We start from the raw sequence: 21,587 nt of genomic DNA, 5'->3' as shown, positions 1-21,587 counted from the left end.
CAGTGTCAACAAAAAAAACTCTGACAGAATTGCAAATCGTAAAAAGAAAAAAAATACAGTTTGAATAATAATAATAATAATAAATGTAATTACAAGGGAAAGTGAATCCTAAGAATTAAGGCAAAGAGTGAATAGTTTCACAATCTGGAATCAGAATAAATGTTATTGTTACAATAGGTACATAAAAAAGCAAAGGTAATTAATTACTAGATTATATAAAACCTTTTAAATCTTTATATTTAAGATTCGTGGCAATTGAAATTGTCTTACAAGTCTTGAGAAATATAAGAGAAGTTAGAGAACGAGTTGGTAAACTGCTAATGCTAGGAGTAAACGAGTAATTCCCGCCCAAAAACAAACAAAAAAAATTACCGCCTTCTGGAGTCTGTTGTAGTAGCATGGAGAAATAAAGGTGGAAATGTTGCTGTGAAATAATGTCTTCACTCCCCGTAGTTTAATTGCTCCATGTTACTGTTGCTAGGGCGGGAATTTTTGGCGGGAATTTACTTGTTTTTTTTCTCTCTGAAACCCTTGTTTGCCAACCTCGTAAGTATGTTTTGAACTGTATTTTTTATGGTTAATATTATTAATTAACAGTTTTTGAAAATAAGTCATAAAATTTAAAGTTAAACTGTTTAAATTTATTGTCTAATTTAAAACTAGATAGAAAGTAATCAATATAAAATGAAATTTCTTGTTTGTCGGTTTAGTCGAGTAATGGAAGGTAAAAACATCACTGTTACCAACGCTTATTTTTATGGCGTTGGTGGTAAAAGAGGTCGTGGTGGCGGACGCGGTCGAGGTCGCGGTGGCAGAGGCCACAAAAAACGCGGAGGTCACTCCGGCCAGTACAATTTTATTCGGACCTGCTACAATTGCAGGAAGGCAGGCCACATTAAGCGGGAATGCCCGCTAAATCGAGGTACAATTTTCGAGTGCTTTTCCTGGGGCCACCTAAAAACTCCTGTGGGCTTGGTTAAAGTTCTCGTTGAGGAAAACGAGTTTTTAATTTAATATAAGGTTTTTGAAATTGAAAAAGCTGGTTAAGTTCCTAGGTGGCTCTAATGCGAAGTAATCTTAGCTAGAGCCTTTTATCGCCATGGCTTTCATAGTGTCAAGTAATTTGTACTAATATTTGGCAATGAGGTAGAAAAATATTCATTGGTTTAAAAAGTTTTCACACATGGAGGCTTCATACCATTTACACCAGGAGGTTGGACTACCTGGAGGACAGAAATCCGTCCACTTTTGTCCTCCAGATAGCCCGGCCTCCTGGTGTAAATGGTATGAATCCTCCATGTGTGAAAACTATCTATAAAGTATCTTGAGGAGATACTTGAGTGAAATTGTTGGACAGAAATTATCTGCATGTAAGACCAAAATTAATTCGCTCAGTCTTAAAGTATATCGCACACAGAACAGCCAAAAGAGATAAAGGCTAAAGCATATATAGTAGATTAATAAAAGGTTACATGGTAGATGTTTTGCTGGAGAAAGGCGGTCCGGGGGACAAGGAAGTGGTGGGGGAGAAGGAGGCGGAGGTGGAGGTGGTGATTGAGGAGAAGGAGGCGCAGGTGGAGGTGGTGATGGAGGAGAAGGAGGCAGAGGTGGTGGAGAAAGAGGAGGTGGGGGTGGTGGGAGAAGTACCCCCATCCTCCAAAGTGACTGTAGGGGAGAAAGGGATGGAGACATCATTGTAAATATTTTGTAAGTATTAGGCCACATTTAAAAATTAAAAACTTTTATTAAGTTGGGGCTCACGAAAAGAAATTTAGCTTCAGGTTTTCGTCATGAATTTCCCGAAAGCCTGAAGTTTTAAATAACTTTAACAACCCCAATACCTTTTCCGAGTTTCAAGTAAAAATTTTTGTTTATAGAATATTTTTTTTGTTTGTAGCATATCTGTTCATCACCATATTTATCATTAAAATGTTTTGTCTCTTTTTTTAACCAACATTTTCTCGCGAAAAAATTAAAATAAATTCATCCATAAATCCATTCTTTTTAATCCATTTTAATGAACTAACGTTTCATTCTTAATAATCGACTTTGGCAAACTTTATTCTTTTAATTTAAGAAATGGTTTCATAATAATTTTTTGTCCTTCGAACATTAGAAATGGTTCTTAAGAAACGATTGTCGAGCCATTTCGTTATCCCTTGAATTTTAGAAACAGTTGACTAAGACTAGCCATTCCCTTATCTTTTGAACTTAATAAATAGTTTCCCAACCAGTTTGTTTTCTCTCGGCCTTAAAAAATTTAGCCCTTTCGCCTCGCAGCAAAAGGATCCCAGGTTCAATGACGGAGTGTGCCACCGGGTCATAATCTACGAACAAATCCTGCGTAGTTTGCAAGTTCTCTCCCCATTCAAAAGTTTTCCTCCACGGCAAGTGTTGTAATCAACTTGCATATTAAGGTATTAACACTTTTATTAGTTGAGCATGCATGCTTTACTCTAAGATATCCCTTTAAAGAAAAGGCTGGCATAGTTGTTGCAAGTATAATCTACCAACGAGTATGGGATTTGCGCCTATACAAATATGAGGTGAGCTCTTTAAAGGTTTGTATAAGATAAACAAATCAAACTTAACTAATTATTATTATGGTAATAAAGAATCAATTATAGGAAAATAAGTAACGGAGAGGAACCAATGTCGAGACTGAATGATGAGCTGTTACTAAAAACTGTTTAGCAACATTATTTAAGTAAAACTTGAGTTTATTTTGACTTTATCACATAGGATTCTGGATGTAAATTAGTTTCTTATTTTCAATATCTATAAGACCATTTTATTAGACGGCCACTAAATGAACATCTATGGTATTGTTATCTGATGTAGGCAAATGTATGAGTCTGTTGGAATGGTATTTGGATGAAGGAGGACTGGCATTCATGTGCATATGTTCTTGAGCATTGTTGTTTATGAATTATCATTATAAGATTGTATTAATATAGTATCGAACCTAAAATCCTATATATGGAAAAAAGGCTTTTATTGATCATCTTTGTTGCAGTTTTAAAAGAAGATTCCCCATATTTGTATTTCCAATTGCACATTTCAACAAGTCACGAAGCATTACTGAAACAGCAAAATATTTAAAATGACCTTCATTTTGCATATTCTATTCTAAAAACGTACGTGTTTCAATTTAAACTTTAGTTATCGATTTATTCGCTACTACCCCTTTATTGTTAAATCACAATTAAATGTAGTAAAATGTGTTATGTTCTCCGCATCATTTAACGAAGAGTCAATTAAAAAATGTGCCACTATAGGAACTAGTAAGCCTATTGGTGATTCTACGGTTATATTTTTATCTCAGTAATCCGTCTTTAATGTTTCGAGCACCCCTATGTATTTAAGGGAAGATGCCACGCAAAAATGAATTAAGACAATAAAACTGTAACGTTTTAATGGGTAGGAAATAGGGGGTCAACATATTCTTGTGTTTCATTATTATTTCTCCAACAGTTCCATAAAAGTTGGACATTTACCAACTACATATTTACATACATTGCTGGAGAATATCCGAATTCGAGTATAAGATAGCTAACAATTTACGGCATACTGACAAATGTCAAGTTCGAAACTGGGAATAAAGGTACATTTTAGGAGTTCATGGACGTAACTTTTTCGGCCTCCAGTTTTACCGCTCTCCATTGTCGAAGCAATCTTCTTTCATATATCGCCTTTCAAGATGCTCTATATCTTCTTGATCTCTTCCAACCAACAATCTTCCTTGTTGACATCATTTAACCTATCTGTCATCCCTGATGTTTTATCCAGTTATCTTTCCTCTGCTGTGTGGTGTTTTGACAGTGAATGAAGTTATTAAAGTACATTGTCCCTGTATTGCTATCTTTAATTTGCTAAAATAAACCTGTTAGTAACCGAAGAAAATGAAGAGAAATTCCTACTATAGAGGTCAAAAATAGTTCCCATTCGGGTTCATGTAAAAAACGTCATTACCACAAATCTATAATAAAAGAAAAGCATATGAATATTTCTATTTGTTAGACATGTGTGCAACATTATTTACCAATTGAACATTAATGCAATAGTTGCTTAATAAAAGGTAGAAGTATTTCTTTCGCTGTTGGTGCTTTGATTATAAAATAGGTACAGTTCATCGTGCCAAGTGCCAGGGAAGATGGCTGTGACAGTCATGGAATATATATTATAAGCATATCGAATCAGGCTTTCATGACCCATAAGGATTAGGCAATCATATTTGTGTCAAAACACAATTATCTTGGTCATGGCCAATGAATGACGAAATACATTCACTGTGGGGATGGTGCCTCATTTCATGTTCCAATCATCTACTAGCGTGCCTCTGTTGCTTGAAACTTATCTTACAGAACCAAACAATAAGTAAATAACAGAAACAATAAAATCTTTCTTTACTACTTACTAAAGTCTACAGAGGACTTTCTTCGTCATAAGCCTCGGTGTAAATCCTTTCCGACTTCGGGCAGAGTTCGACTTCATTTTCCCACAAAACCAAGGCATATTTTTTAAATTATAACAACGCAAACCCTTATATTTTGTAAACTAACAGTATTTAAAACAATAATTTAGTTGTCTTTCATTCTAAAGTCAACAACACCAAGAACAATATAGTCCATTACCTGCCATAGGCTGCCATTACCGCCATTAGCAACGACGAAGTGTAGTCTGCTAAGTTCCGGTGGAAAAAGAAAGCAAAAAAACCGGTCAATTAACCGATTCATGATGCTGAACGGTTTGCCGAGTTCTAAAATTACTACTTTGAATTTGGTGTATATTTTGACACGTGTCAATGTCGTCTGCTCGAAATTTTCAACCTATCACAAGTCTTAAGTGAGTTTTGCCCCAAAACCGTCACCGCCAATGAAAAGCCCTAAGTTCGATCCTGACCGAACAATCAGCGAGCTTAAGTCCGGGGGAGGAGCATACTTTTTCTGCAGAATACGGCCCGAGGTTTGTTCAACTTTTTTGACGGTTATGAATTTTTTTAAAAAAGACGCTTTACAGTGCTGCCAATAATTCGTCCACTGTCTGTCCTGTGCTTATTTCCGGTTTCGGGCTGCCAGATCCTGAGTGAGTCTGGCGGAGCAGACGACAAATGAGTTTTCCTTTAAAATCCTCATAGAGTGGCACAGGCTTACCAATTTTAATTAATATTTTAGTTAAAAATGGTTTATTGTTCGGTTTTTAAATGTAAAAGTCGCACGGAAAAAGATAAGGGTTTTTCGTTTTACTCTTTTCCTGGTGTAAATAAGAAATATGGGCCTTATATTGAAGAACTTTCGCGTAAAAGAAGGCAGGCTTGGGTGAACGCCGTTCATCTTGAAAATAAATTTTCAACTTTTGATCTAATACAGAAATGGCCTAGAATATGTAGTCGTCATTTTATTTCAGGTAAGAAATACTAAAATTAAAGAAATGGTACAAGTTTTAAAATTTTTTCATTAATGCAATGCATTTTAATTTAGGAAAACCATCAAGTTTGGAAGATGAGGCGCACCCTGATTGGGTTCCATCACTTTTCCTGGGAAATAGAAGTGTGCAAAGCTTAAGATCTCCAAAATCTAGGCTAGATTTACATAATCGGTATTTAGAGCGTTCTAAGAAGAAGAGAGAATTGGAATCAAAAAGTGAATATGCGATGTCATCATTGGGAAATTATCTCTTCGGTTCTTTGTTAACGGAAGATAGTCTAGATGATTCTGTGGTTACGGTAGACAGTCTAGATGATTCTGTGGTTACGGTAGACAGTCTAGATGATTCTGTGGTTACGGTAGACAGTCTAGATGATTCTGTGGTTACGGTAGACAGTCTAGATGATTCTGTGATTATGGAAATAAGCATTCTTGAAGATAGAATTGAAGATTTTGGAAGAGCTGAAGTTGCTTGTCAATGCGTACCACTTTTTTAAATGCATCTGTTCAAGCTAATGATGAAATGGTGGAGGCATCGAGTCAGACAAACAATAATACATACAAAACTGCCGAAACTCAAACTGATCTAACCATAGAAGATATAAATTTTTAGGAAGACTTGAAAAAATACAGAATGGATGAAGAATTCATTCAATCAAATAAAACAAGGACTGTTTATTATACTTGCCTTCCATCAATTCTGTAGTACCATTTGATTAGATTTACAGTGTTCATAGTATATTTTTGCAAATTTTATATTTTATATTGTACAATTAAGGTGGAAGAAATAAAAAATATCACAAATTAAATTTTATCATAATATTTGTTTGTTTTTATAAACATAAACACTGAATCAGCATTAATTAAAGACATTTAAATTTCCACTTTTGTGTGTTAATTTTGTCTTTGCATGCGAAATTAAAAGTAAGAACACTTAAAACAATTTTTTCCCCCCATTTCATAAAGTATGTGTCATCCATGGAGAATTTTGTTTTTTTAAAGAGCGCTATGTTAAAGCTTAATTAACTATTGAAAGTTATTTGCTAAAGCTTGTTGTATTACCTGCAACAGGCTTTTGTTGTATTAAATATCACCTTGATATTTAAGAACAGTTTTGAAAAATTCTTGAAAACTAGATTGAGGAAGTACTAAAGACGGATATTATTATACTAAAAAATCAAGTAAATTTTAGGCCTGTGCGAGTACCCGGTACCCGAAAACTTAATTTCTTAATACCCGAAATTATTCGAATATTTAAATTTTCCCACTCATAACCCGTGACAAGGCTTAGGACAATCCGGTATTGGTTTGGCAAAGTTTCTTGAACTTAAGTTTGAGTAAACTTTTCCACAATGCTTAGTATTATTCATTATTTCAATCCTCGCTAATAGCTTTAGCGTCTTATTTTTGTACTTTGCGCCATAATGGTATCTAAGTCTTTCATGACACTTATTTTTTTCACAAATAAAAGTATTTCAACCCGATAAGTACCAGATATGATTTTTTGCTACCCGACTAATGGTAGTTTAGCTAGGCCTAATTATTCGAGTACCCGTTAGAAATCCGGGTACCCGACCCGATACCCGATTGGAAATTTTTCAACTACCCGTACCCAACCCGAAACCCAAAAATCGCTACCCGCACAGGCCTAGTAAATTTATTTCACTTCCAAAGCAAACTACATTATTATTATTAGTTATATAAACCATTTTCGACTTTTTAAACTTTTGTAAACTGTATCAAGTTTGTTGTTTTGGGCTTCATAGATATCAGAGCTTAATGGGCACCATTTATGAAAGCATACAGTGTTTACACTTTTTGAAAGCATATAGTGTTTACACTTTTTGAAAGCATATAGTGTTTACACTTTTTGAAAGCGCAGATTTGCAGAAGCATAATTTGAAATGTTCTTTTCTTCAAAGCTTTAATTTTGGCTTGATAAAATTCTAAGTTTGTCTCTTCGTCCTGAGATATTATTTTGGTGTAGGAACAAACGAACAATAGCAGAACATCTCTTTTTGTCACCTTCTACTAACTCTACATACTCTAATATTTTTTCTCCAAAGGTAGAATAAACTTTTCTTTCCTAACGTTCAATTCCATGATATAAATATAATTACAATTTTGCAGGCTAAAAATGATAAAACACCCTCATGTGACAGCTTTAACAATTAAAGCTACTCTAAACCAGTGCCTACACTGAGTCGCCATCTTGATTTTTAGCTTTTTGCCCTCTTTAAAGTTCACTTTTCGCCCTTTGGAACTTTGCCCTCTTTAAAGTTCACTTTTCGCCCTTTCGAACTTTACCCTCTTGAAAGTTCACTTTGAGGCGGGAATTTTCCGATGCCAGGCTTAAGGTTCGTATTCTCCTATTAAAACCGGTAAATAATTATTTCTATTTCTTCAAATTATATTTAGAACTATTTTAAGGGTTAATAGGTTGGTTTATATTTAAACCAACTTCATACAAAGTTTGTACTTATTTTTTTTTTCTTTCCAGTTTTCCTTTTGTTCAAAATAATGATAAGCCTATTTTTTACTAGGCCTACCCACATTTTATTATTACCTATTTCATTGAAATCTGAGTGTTTTGCAAAGGTTTCTTTGTGTACCTTTGCAAATTCAAGGGTTTCTTTGTGTACCTTTGCAAATTTAAAGGGTTTCTTTGTGTACCTTTGCAATTTCAAGGGTTTATTCGTGTACCTTTGCAAATTCAAGGGTTTCTTTGTGTACCTTTGCAAATTTAAAGGGTTCTGTGTGTACCTTTGCCAATTCAAAGAGTTCTTAAAAAGTTCCTCGTGAACTGCTGGGTGTAACAAACATATTTGCAAAACCCGTTGCAATATATTATTAAATACATTATTGTGACAGCCATTGTTGACTATTTAAAATGGTTACTCGAGAAGAAGCTAAGCGAAAAAAAACGCCTTGCAGTGGGGAAATCTAGAACAGAAGCTAACTTAAAATTGCAAGCTGAGAGTAAAGCTTTGCAAAAGAAGCAAAGTAGGCAACTTTGCCTTAAAAAGCACTATCTGAAAAAGAAGGAGTGCTTTCAGAGAAAATACGCAAATAATCAAGTTGCGCGTAAATCTGGCCTTGGTATTGCGAAAAAAACAAATTGGACTAAACCACGTGGTGGCACTACTAATGTGGGTTCCCAATCAAAAAATCAAAAAAAATATATGAAACCCACTAAACAAGATAAGTTTGGTTTTGCGAAAAAGCTTCTCAATGCGGGAATTTTCAAAACGAAAAACAAAAAAATTATAGCTGAAAGAAAGCTATAAAAGGTTTCTAGTCAAACGTCTAACTGAAAGACTGGCGGCGTCAGAGTCTTTCAACGGTGAGACTAAAAAACGACGCACAAAGTCTATCTCTCACAAGCTAAAATGCCAAGTGCTGGCTGGTAGAATATTGCATTTCAAAAGGCAATTATATTCGGCTTACCACGCCCAAGTAACCAGGATTGTTAGTGAATTTAAGGAATTTGTTCAGAAAATCAAGGAAATTGGGTCCATTGATCCTGGTAATTTGGCAGAAGTTGTGGGTGGGAAAAGGCTTCACAGTAGCATGAAAGAGGCCTATTTCCATGAAACTACCTATTATCCGATTGGAAATAATGGTAAAATATTGAAAAATGACGATGAGTCACATTACGGCAAAATTTTTCAATTGGATTCTGATGTTCGTGTACGAAAAGTTCTGAGAGACCGTGCTACCAGTTCGACTAAAGAATTGTTTGTTGACGAAATAGGAAATATCGTTGACATGAAAAACAATAACGCAACTAGTAATGTTGAACTAGTTTTACAAGTTAATGAATCGGGAGTTGTTACGAAGAGAAGAATCCAAAAGCAAATTTTGTGATCAATGAAGGTGGGTTTATTGAAACCCAAAACAAAACTGTATATTGGGAATGCAGTGATATTTGTAATGTTCGAAATCGAGCCATTGCAAAAGTACTAGCTTTCGTATACACAGTTGCCAATGCGAATGAAAAATCTTTGACTAAAATTTTTGACTCTGATTTGGACCTTTGCGAATTAAGAAAACAATTTTGCAAAAAATCAAACGTTTCTATACCACCAGATGGAGACGAAATAGTGGTGAGAATAGTTCCTTTCCTAGGACACACTGCTTACTGCGCTGATAGCGAAGAGTGCCAAAGTCATTTGCGTGCTTTCGCTGAACTGGCTCCACACTATTCGGGACTTAGAACTATTCTGAATAATATTTATCACATCAAAGTGTTACTCAACGCGTTAACTAAAATCTCAACTGAAATTGAAAGTGGTGATTACGAGTCTGTGACGAATGTCATGGCGGAATTAAGGAAAACCCTTGCTACACGTGGGAAAAATTTAAATAAGGAACAAAACGATGCTCCTGAAGGAAGCATTAACACTCCTCGGCCGAGTCTCGATGAAAGTGAAATCTTGAGTCTTTACGAGAATCAATTCGCTCGGGCAATGTTAAACACCAACGAGTTTCACGACACGCCCTGCGACTGCTGTTTAAAATTATTGAAAAAATCTGATTTAAGAGCAGTAGAAAAATTGGTAAACAGTGCTGTTTTTGAGAACGAGGCCTATCTGATTTTAAGAGCTGGCTGGATAATGAATAATTCCGACACGAGAGAAGCAGACATGGTTCTATGTCGTTATTGCGCTACGGATTTGGGAAAGGGTAAAGTTCCCATCAGAAGTTTTCTGAACAACTTGGCGGTTGACAATCCTCCACCAGATGTCACCAGTTTAAACATGTTTCAGAAAGTTTTAATTCAGCTTGTGAAGGCCTTCCACACTGTGGTGCGGTTAGGCACCAAAACCAACTCCAACATGCAGTTTGGCACAGTTAAAGCTTTAAAGGGAAGAGTAATTTATCTTCCAATTCCCGTGGAGAAACATTTGAAGATGATTCCCAAGACATTGCCCAAAAATCACGAACTGCATATCTTGGTGAATGGTGTTCCCACAGCAGACAAAAAAGTTTGGCAACAGGTTGTTTGCCTCGAAAAAGTGTTGAAAGTATTCAGTGTGCTGAAAAAGATAAACCCTTTTTACAAAGACATTGATATTTCGACAATGAATGAGGAATATATTTGTGGCACGCAAGAAATTGATGGAAATGAAAATTCATTGACTCCCGAAGAACTACTGAGAGTAACAGATCCACTTGCGTTAATTAATGATGGATCTGATGCGTTGACACGCGCTTCCGCTGCGCTTCAAACAGAAGGGCCAGCGGATAGTAGTCACGACGTCCAAGGTGACCAAAACGCTTCGAACATACAGGAGCAGGATGAAAATCAGTCTAGGCTTGCACCAGGCAACGCCTACAAAAATTTAACACAGCCTGAGGCTTTGTTGCGAAAACTATCTGAGGGTGAAGCTAATGATCTGTACGATCATTACTCTATTCATCCAGTGAACGTTCAACCAACGAAAGATTTACTGGGCGCTTACCAAATGAAGCGCGTCGAAGCCGAGCCAGTTAGCACTTGGGACAAAAACTTGGAATACATGAGCTTTGTTCATTTGTACCCTAAGGGTCGCTTTGGTAAGCACGATGATAGACCATTTGGGAAAATAACGGAAACCGAGTATCGTTTATCCCGTCTTTTGAACAAGAGTCCAATTTTTAGACGAGATTACGCCTATCTGTTCCATTCTTATCAAGAATGCGAAATGAAAGCGATTTCTAGCAGTTTGAACTACGTTCTTCGTGTAAAAAAACCCATGCCAATTGGGGTTGAAAACTTGCTTAGTCGCGTTGAATCTGGCGATAAGGAACTTGAGAGTAATTTAGGTACTTTCTTGGGTCATATTCGAGGTACTAAGGACTACTGGTATAAAGTCCTTAGATCCGTTTTAGCGATGATTCGGGAATTTGGTCTGTCAGGGTGGGAAATAAGGATTATTTTAAAACTGGACATAGGGCCAGCGACCCCCCTGGTCTGGAATAAATAAACTGGTCCATGACCACTAGCCAGGGCGCGTCGTCTGCCAAACTAAAGAAGTGGATAATTAAAATAGTTGAGATAATGTGTAGACTCTGGATACCCTTGAATTTTCTTAGTGGTCCCGTGGACCACTGACTCCCCTCCCCTACGATTAATTTTTAAACTGGTCCAGGCAATTTTTAAACTGGTCATTTGCCCTGTGCCACCGCCTTATATCCCACGCTGTCTAGCATCACAAATTTTACAGTGTAGAATCTGTCGTTTATTTGCACTAGTGGTAAATTTTTAACAGCTCATTAGAGGTTTATATGATGGTATGTTATGCAATTCTAATTTACCGTATTTTACTTTTCGTGAAAATTTCACATAAATTAGTATTCATCCCTAGTCTTCATTGACATTGCATCGACAGTTCCCACGCGATGTTTAGTTTCGTGAATGACATTTCGAAATCGTAATATTAAGCATATAAAATGAACCGAAAAGCTCAAGTTTAAGAAGTCCACTTTTCGTGAAAATTTGATATAAATTAGTATTCATCCCTAGTCTTCAATGACATTGCATCGACAGTTCCCACGCGATGTTTAGTTTCGTGAATGACATTTCGAAATCGTAATATTAAGCATATAAAATGAACCGAAAAGCTCAAGTTTAAGAAGTCCACTAAAAAAGGGAAGGCTTATGCCGTTGACGAACTAGTTTAGTAAAGCAACACGAACAACAGACTCGATTACTGAAGTTAGATCTGATTTTATGCAATCATCTTCCGAAGCTCAAGCTCCTGTTCGGCAAAATACCGTAATTAATACGGAAATTGAAGGAGAAAACAATACGCAAGGTGACGACCAATTCTTTGGCGTCACTATCGAGGTAGAAAACGAAGAAAGAAATACATTAGTAAATGAGGATCCGGAACTGGAATGCAGACTCATGCTATCCAGTTCAGATAGTGATAATGAAATGCCACTGGTTTATTGAACACCCCAGGGGACCGAACTTTCAGAAGTGGAAGTTAAAGTGTCTGCCAATGATTTGGGGATAATGTACCTTCTCAGCCAAAGCTGTCCCACTATCCAAGAACACATTTTACAAATCGAATGAGGAGTTTCAATAGTGATTGGTATAAGGGAAGAGACTGGCTGGAATATTCCTCAAAAACAGACTCTTGCTATTGCTATCCCTGTAGGAAGTATTCAATTACTAGAGGTCAGACCAAATTTTCACTATCCAAGGTTATAGAAATTGGAAAAACGCTTTATCGAAAACTGGGTTTGATAAGCACACAGATACAAAATATCAAAAGGAAGGTTTTCTAAACTGGAAAGGGCACCAAGCAAGTTCAATTTAATAATTGAACTTGCTTGGTGCTCTTTCTGGTTGACGAGCAGATTCAGAGAAATCGATTTTACTTGAGAGCGGTTTTTGAAACTATACAATTTCTAGCCGAACATGAATTTCCTCTGCGTGGCAGTACAGAACTAGTACATCAAACTTCATCTGGGCTTTACCTAAGCCTATTTGAGTTCACCCTAAAACGAGATCCAGATTTAGTCAGGGTTTCCAAAACCATTCCACAGAATGCGCATTATAAAAAAAAATGAACTCATAGAAATCCTAGCTGAATGCGTAGGAACGGCGGTTGCGGATAACTTTCGCTTATCGAAGCCAGGATATTATACAATAAATGTAATGGTACACTAGATAAATCAAGTAAATTATAATTTTATCGACGTTATAATACAACTCCAATTTTCAATACATGAATCCTAACTTATCCATTCCTTCATTGGTGATTCCAATAATTTTTGGAAATGAAGACATTGCATAGTAATTCGACATGTTAAAAATGGTGTACCATTTGAAAATCTATTAGATATGATTTCTTAGAGGAGTTAAATGCTGAGTATACTTCGAAACGAATATTAAATATTCTTGAAAAACACCATTTGGATCTAAACAAAATTACAAGTCAATGCTATGATGGCACTTCAGGTATTTTATTTGTAGTTATTAGGATACGGAATATCAATCTCTTTGGACCGTTTTTAGCAAAAAATAAACTTTTATGTAGTTATGTCTGGTGCAAAAGGAGGAATACAAAACATAATTTCTCGAACTTTGGAAAGGGATATTCCTTATGTTAACAGCTTTAATCATCAATTGCAATTAGTAATTGTCAACGTTACAAGATAGAACCAAAATTAACGCAATTCTATGACACTTGCAACTGTCTGTACAATCTCTTCGGAAAATTTACTGTGCGCGCGCGATACAAAGGTTCGAAATTCAATCCATTATCTATTAAATCAAACCCATGAACGGTTTCAGAGAAAACACTGAAACGTCTGATGGATCACAGATGGACTGGGCATCTGGAAACCGTAACTATCATCTTTGAAAACGTTCAAGAAATGTTTTTAGTGCTTAACGATTTAAGTAGAGACACGTCACTAGTTCACCTCCTGGAGAGACTGCTGTGGATGGAAATGGACAAAAAAAAATTATGAAAGGGCTTGAATTTCTGTTTTTGGCTATTTTGATGAAAAGCGTTTTAGGTAATCCTATTTCTAACAATTTCAATTTACGGTCACCGACTTCTATTTTTTTACGTAGTTACATAACAAAAGTGTTGCAATTTTCAACTTTTCAGAAGTGTTTGCTCCAGCTTACAAGCATTTGCAAAATAACGAGTGTGATCTAAGAGCAGGGCTAGATTTAATAACCACAACAGTTGAAGCAATTAAACAGCAACGAAGTGAAAAACATTTTTCTCGAATATGTACTATGTCTATGAAACTATTTCCCGAAGCTGATGACCACGAGTTAAGAAAAAAAGCGTACCCGAAAAATTAATCCCAAGTTCAAAGATGCTCACGTTATGTCAACGGTCGGACATTCTGAGCCCGCAGATAGCAATTTATCTAAACGCCGATGAAAAGACTATTTTACAGTGTTATTGATTCTATTAACGTTGAAATGGAAGGTAGATTTTCAGAACGGAACAAAGTTCTGTCGAAGGCTTTTGCATCATTAGTTCCAAGTTTTGCATAATTTTTTGATATTGACAAATTGGGTCCGATTTGCCAGCTAATGAGCATAGACCGCATGTGTTAAGAAATGCTGCTGCCGAAGAGAAAAAATTGCGAGTTGTTTGCGAAGCTCTCTTAAAGTGTAACGTATCAGCAAAATGCAAAAATGATTCGTTCGATCTTAAACAACTCAACATGAAAACAGTGATTGCGCTCTCATATTTCTTGTATTGACTATATAGGTCGCATTTCCATTTCTATACAAAATATGCTGGGCTGCTTTGGCACTTGCGAAGGGACTTTTTCAACCTTGACTAGAGTGTTAAGCCCCGACCGTCAGTCTATGTTACCAGAACGTCTGTGCGATTTGACATTACTGGCTGTGCAAAAGGAATACACAAGAAGTGTATATTTTGACAGTCTTCTTGAAAGGTTCACTTCGAAATCACGAAAACTAGTTGTATGAAGTTTTTCTTTAATAAATAGTACATAAAGATTTAATTTCTTGGATAGAAGATTTTAATACCAATTTTTCCGAAAATGTGCCCTGCATAAAATTTTACCCTGGCGACGGCCTTGTTTCAATAGGTTTCATCAATAAATGTTAATGAAGTTAAAAATTAAATCACACTTAAACTAGTGCAGAAAAACATTTTATAGTCGTTTATTCGTAGCGTCTTTAATTAAACGTCTGTAAATATTTTTACTACGGAATTAAGGTGGTTTTAAATTTTTAACTTTACGCAAGTGTCAAGTTCTTTAACTTATATACAGGGTGTTTCTGATAAGTCTGCCATAAATCAAGGGGCGTGTTCTTTGGGTCAAACTGAGTGGAAAGTGTCAAAGAACATGGGATGTACAAGAATTTGCAACGAAGATATGGCCCCCAAACATTGGCCCCTAAAACAAGAAAATATTCGAAAAAGTAGACTAAAACAAATTCAGCCTTATCAACTTGTTTAGAAATAATGAGACAATTTCAATAGTGTCCCTCTAACATCGTTATTGAACTTTCACCTGGCAGAAGTGTATTAAATGAGTAGAAGTATGCCTACTCTAGTAAAGTAAATTCAAAGTATCATGGTACCTTTCGGTTGGTATTACTTTTATTCTTAACAAGTTAACATGGACGTTACAGGTATTGTTCAAAATGTCCACCAACGGCGTTAAGACAAACATGAACCCGTCTTTCGAAAGATTCTTGGACATGTTGGAAGATTCCTGGCATGTTCCTGATTGTTTGACAACCTTCAATAATTCGTCTTCGCAAGTCTTCCTCATCACGGACTTCATTCTTGTACACGATGTCTTTGAGATGACCCCAAAGATAGAAATCGCACGGATTTAAATCCGGAGATCTGGCTGGCCACGCAACTGGTCCTCCACGCCCAATCCACCTCAAATTAAACGTAGCATTAAGATGTTCTCTAACTGCACGACTGAAATGTGGGGGTGCCCCGTCGTGCATAAACCACATGTCACGAAGTAATGCTAACGGTATGTCCTCGAGTAGTTCAGGTAAAGTGTCTCTTAAGAACGTGAGATATGCTTCACCATTTAGTCTGTAACGAGATCGATTTTCAAGTTGCCATTGTAAGCTTTCATTATGATGCTCGATAGGAGAATCCAAGTGCCAACAAATATTCTGGTAGCGAAATATGTAGTTTGTAAATCACTTCCTGTGGATTTAAAAAATTACATATAAATAATTACATACTTGATGACGGACTACAAAATGTAGAAAAATATCGTTTTGAGAGTGCCCCGGGCTCGAAAATGAGTGGTGGGAAGAAAGTGTTCAATGTGCGATTTTGAGTGGAATGTATTCTATTAGGTTTTGATGTCCGGGTTACCGTTTGAAATTTATGATCGGAGTGTTTTAGGGATGACTTCTTAAATTAAACATAAGAAAATATTAAAGACAAAGTTAATTTATTTGAAGGGCCATAACTCTTAAATGATGGCATGGACAAATAAATGTCATACAACCCACTGTACTTCTGTCCTACCACCCTTATTGGAGCACCCTGTAGAGTTTTTGTCAGTAACACTTTAAAACGTTAAAAATATCACCATTAAGAAGGGTTGCTGCGAAATACCAATATACGTTGGCAAATTTTTGCAATTTGGATTTAACATTTGGAAAAGAAAACTCCTCGAAAAGTTTCGAAAGGAATGCCATCAAAATTATAGTTATAACTAAAACAAGCCAGACGGAATAATCCAATCCTTGAACGGATAATTCTTCAGGTTCTCGAGTCACGACTCCTTTTTTAATTGGGTCGCAAGTTAATATTCCCACTTTAGTATAATGACTAGGTGGAACAAAATAATAGCTCAACACAGTAGATGGTTGTGGCATCCCAAACGTAAAAATGGAGTGGATAATCTGGAAGCAAAAAATTTACTAATTTAATCATTTAAAATAACTGACGAAATCGCATTTGACACTTTATATGCAGGGTATTTCTGATTAGCCTATTCATTACCGGGAGTAAACAGATTATCCAAGACTCATAGGCTTTTGTCAGTGGTTTTTGGCTAGAGTGGAAGACAATAGATTTCCACGCCTACTTCAAGTAACCGATGAGACGCATTTTCTCCATGAAGGTATTTTAATTTATTACCAAGACCACCTAGCCATGGACAGGCAAAGCCGTGTTAAGCATGCGTTAACAAATGGCAATGCGTATGCGACGGAGAAATTAGCTATAACCTGCTTTTAGACCAAAGTTAACTATTTAAATGAATGAGAAGCCCCGACTCTTATTGGTTTTACGAAGTGTTTGAGCTAAATACCAATAACAAATATCAATATTACCAAACGTTTATAAAAATGACATTCCTGGGTCAACTTTTGAGGTTTTTTAAGGAGAACTTTAACTAAAGTTGCACTAATCGAATTGGATGTGTATTGGTTTCAATATTCTCAACGCTTTTTGGTTCAAGTGTCATATAAAGTAAGGTTTCCCACAGTTCGGTTCAAATCGGTTTTGGTCTAAAACTGAAACTAAACTGAAACTTTTCAGTTAAGATTTTCAAGAACTGAAACTGAATTGAAATTATCAGTTCGGTTCAGCCAGGAAAACGAACTGATCAGTTCAGTTTTCAGTTATAACTGAACTGAACCGAAAACACCTTCAGAGATTATCAAGAAGAAAAATACGGTGTCAGAGGCCCGAAATACCCAGATTGTAACTATTAACCAGCTAATCACGGGACTTAAATTAATAGCTTATTTCTATGCGTAAGTAAATATACGCGACATAAATAATTTAACTCTACGCGACACCAATAAGGTAACTTTACGCGACACTAATAAGGTAACTTTACGCAACACTAATAAGGTAACTTTACGCGACACTAATAAGGTAACTGTACGCGACAATAATAAGGTAACTTTACGCGACACATTCCCCAAAATATCATACAGCATGCAATACTAAACGATGCCAGTTTTCTATTGTTCTACTAATGTTAGCGGGAACGTATTGATATCGTTTCTCGCGATAGATCGAAAGAGTACTTAACTATCTCTTCAGTTCAGTTTTAATAAGTTTAAGAAATAAACCGAACCGAACTGAAAACTGATCAGTTTGGAGATGTGCAAACTGAAACTGAACTGAAGCATACAAATCAGCTTAGTCCCTAAACTGAAACCGAAAATAACTGAACTGAACCGAAAACTGAACTGTTTGAACTGAACTGTGGGAAACCTTAGTCCTGGATAGTAGTACGCCTTGTGCCACTCTCATGCCTTCTTTCGCTGGCCTCGTCACCAAGGCAATAGCCCACTCAATTACGCGTTAAGCTGCTCCAAAATTCCGAGTGAATAGTACTTTTTAAGGTATTCGTCACCAAATAGTAATTGTTTTTGAGAACATTTCTCGGCTTGAAATAGGACAACTACGAAATAATTCGACAAAATTTTATTTTATAAATATTTTCTACCATTTCAATTTCTATAAAAGTATTCTACCAAATGTATACAGAGTGCTACCAGAAGTCCCTGCGGCTACTAGAAATACTACATTTATATAGGAAGATTCGCAGCGACAAGTATATAAATCCAGGGCTATCCCTGATAAATCCCATATTCCTTTGAAGATATACAGACTAAGTAGCAGAGTCGAGTCACAGCCTCCTAGATCACGCGACTCGGTGAACGCAGGCTATATTGCAAAATAGCCAAGTCAGAATTTTCAGGCTACGACCGCGCTGAGTCCAGCTGACACTCTCACACCCTTAGCGCCCTTAAGTTGACAATTACAAGTTTACAACAAAGAAAATCAAAAAAATTTCGAATAGTATGCACCCCCCTACTGCTTGCGAACCATAGAAACGATAGAGACGCCATGGGCCTGGCATAGAACCGTGTGACCGTTGTATGTCGTACCGCTGCTATAGACCCTTTCTACTTAAAAAAGAGAGATGTCAATCCTCAGTATCGGGACATGCGGGGGGGGGGGGGGTTGACCCCTCGACGTCTCTACTCTTTTTATGATCTTTCCATTGAGCGAGATGGAAGGCAAAGTATTTTTCCTGTGTCTTTCCCTCTTACATATATTCAGTTTAACCAAGACTAAAAATCATAACGTCCATTTTGAATTTGCCGCCATTGTTGAAATTTGCACCAAAAAAAAAGGTTTCACTATAAATCGTTCAGGCCATGAACGGGGATATGTTAGCAACCTATTATCGACAAAATGTCATACACGTACTCTCCTAAAAATGATAAATGCAGTTATAAAATGTAAACGGGGAATGGAATCGTGCTCGAAAACCCGAGATAAGTAAATTTTTCAAATTATTGAGAGGGAGTAAATTGACTACCAGTAAATTAAGTTTACTCAATGGAATAGGGTGATGGAACATTAGTTTCTTCAAGGGGCTGTCCGACGCCCTCTCCTTTCTTACCCACCTGCCATGTTAAGCTCTACGAGGAAGATCGTCCTTTGTCCCACTGTCCGAACAGCATCTTAAGCATGTAAGTCTTAATTTAAAAAAAAACTTTTAAAATCTGGCCTTCAGTCATTTGCTTAACTCTCTTCTTACCGATACTTTTTAGGTCTTTGTTAAATCCAAGACCTTTTGATTAATCTTTATTGACTTCCCAAATAATACTATGCCTTTTCAAAAAAATTGCTGTTTATATTTATTTCCGAAGTTACATTACTCCTTTTCGTATAATATTGTTCTTCATTTTTAAATACTATATAATAAAGATTTCCCTCCCAATCAATCACAGTTTTGGGGGTATTTTTTCTTGGGCTGGGAGGAACATTTTCAGGGGCTGGGGAGAATTTGACCTCGGGCTGGGAGGATTGTCCTCGACATCCATTCGGGGGAAATTGGCCAGGGGATTTTGTCTCGTACGTGAGGGGATTGGGGATTATGTCCTACATTCCACAGCACTAGCTGACTGAAAGTACTCAGTTAAGCCTGTAAGTTTTGGGCAATACCCATTCCAAAAACAAGAAATTATGTTTCACGCTGCTAGACTTGTACAAAAATGATTCCATAGACTTCAGCAAAAACAGATGGCAGAGACATTGCTAATCAAGTATAATTATCTTTAATTGGTAATAAATTTTAATTACCTTTAATCTGAACTTCGTAACTAAATTAGTTGGACAGGCAAAAGTTAAAATGTCCTTATAGCTAGTTAATTGCACTAACAATTTGACTATATATGCGGTAAAACGACATAATTCCACTAGTCGCTTTCTACACTACTTAAGCCATGCTAAAAAGTCGTAAGTGTCTCAGTTTCAGGGTAAACCACGTAAATCAGAGCACGTAACTAAAAATATGAAAAACCATTTTTAAACTTTTCTAAATGAAAAAACAAATAGATGCCAATAATAAATATGAAACTTTCATAGAAGACCGTTTTAAAATCTACCAAACATATAGACCATGCTAATGGGTAAATTTTCCACGTTATTTCTATGGACATTTTCCATTTCTTTCAACCAAATCTGTCATTAAATTTATGGAAATGAAAACCACGCTTATCAGATTTATGTTTTACAAAATAAACTATTGCAAGGATCTTTTTTAAATTGTAACCACATATTGAGGGCTATAATTTTAGTTCAGTGGAATATTTTTAAAACATAATAAGAAAAGTTACTTTCAAACAAAAAACATTCCTTCTTCAATAGATTCAGAATGAAATCTTATCTAAGCGAGCTACCGCTAAATTTTCAATGTACTGTGATCTTACACCGAAATTCAGTTCCACTTCAAAGGCGAACTGAACTGAATTGTAACGCTTATGCGAGCTCAAGCTCCATTCACTGACCTTAGGAATGTGAGCGTCATCGGTGGCCGTCACCAATTAGGATCCTTAGGTCTATGGTTGACGGCCCAAGCAGCGAGCGTAGGGAACGGGGAGGAGATTAACTTTTCTGTAGAATGCGGCCGCTTTTAAAGGACTGGTCCCTCGATTTGGGTAAAATTGTTTCTTGGGTGACACTGTCATTAGGTAAATTTGAAAACAAGCTTCTGAAAAAATCCGTGTGTTTTACTATGATTATGAATTTAAATTAGATATTGGTGTTGAAATTCCACAATACGATCATTGTGATTCATATAGACAACTAGCTGTTACCTGCGGCGTCGCTCGCGTTCAATAAGAACTTCCACCAAATTGATATAAAGAATGGGTAGATTTTACTGATGACTAATATTTTTGTCGAATACCGAATACGAAAAAAATGGCCGAATAGGCCGAATACCGAATAGTAACCGAATATTCGTGGCATCACTAGTTGATACCATAGCTGCCGGTACTCGCTCAAACCGTTCAACTTTATGTGTGAGAATTAAGTTGGTTCAGAACACATTTGGAATCGCGGTAGTCTTTCGTTCCATCAGAGTAGTTTTCGTACGTTTTGCGTAGGTTATGTTGAACCACTGGTACTTGTAAAGAGGGGGAAAATTTGTACTTGTACTTGTAGGAAATATATCATTGCTTGAACGGTTTGGAAATGCAAACCGGGGTTTTAGTTTAGTCGGGACGAGAGTCTCGATAAGGTAAGGTGAGGCTTCTTTTTGGATTTCAGTCTCCAAGGGCCGGATAAGTAATTGTGTGGGTTAATTAGCTACCATTATGAGTGTACCGCAACATACTGTTCGTTAGATAAGAGGAACTGGGATGTACCA

At 36.5% G+C, this 21,587-nt stretch overlaps 1 protein-coding gene across 2 annotated transcripts; it reads left to right on the top strand.

Moving 5' to 3' along the window:
- Nucleotides 1–338: 338 nt before the first annotated feature.
- LOC149646247 (uncharacterized) lies at nt 339–1,807 on the top strand. Of its 2 annotated transcripts, XM_089849672.1 has the most exons (3): nt 339–546; nt 711–922; nt 1,480–1,807. In XM_089849672.1, exons 2-3 carry the CDS (start codon nt 718–720, stop codon nt 1,698–1,700), a joined length of 426 nt encoding a protein of 141 aa, XP_089705798.1. In that variant the 5' UTR covers nt 339–546; nt 711–717; the 3' UTR covers nt 1,701–1,807. The 2 variants fall into 2 exon arrangements, with proteins under 2 accessions (XP_089705798.1, XP_089705797.1); XM_089849671.1 differs by having other exon boundaries at nt 339–922.
- Nucleotides 1,808–21,587: the final 19,780 nt, after the last annotated feature.

The sequence above is a fragment of the Phalangium opilio genome, unplaced genomic scaffold (genome assembly GCF_054372755.1).
Source record: "Phalangium opilio isolate 3A_F unplaced genomic scaffold, DU_Popi_V2 ptg000089l_1, whole genome shotgun sequence".
In the NCBI taxonomy this organism is placed as follows: Eukaryota; Metazoa; Arthropoda; class Arachnida; order Opiliones; family Phalangiidae; genus Phalangium; species Phalangium opilio.
This window is presented reverse-complemented; position numbering and strand designations above follow the sequence as displayed.

Bases quoted from the DNA above. Each gene is read 5' to 3' on its own strand.
- LOC149646247 (XM_089849671.1), top strand. From the start codon at position 685: ATGAAATTTCTTGTTTGTCGGTTTAGTCGAGTAATGGAAGGTAAAAAC. The intron at 923-1,479 runs GTACAATTTTCG...GTTACATGGTAG, and splicing joins GGAATGCCCGCTAAATCGAG to ATGTTTTGCTGGAGAAAGGC.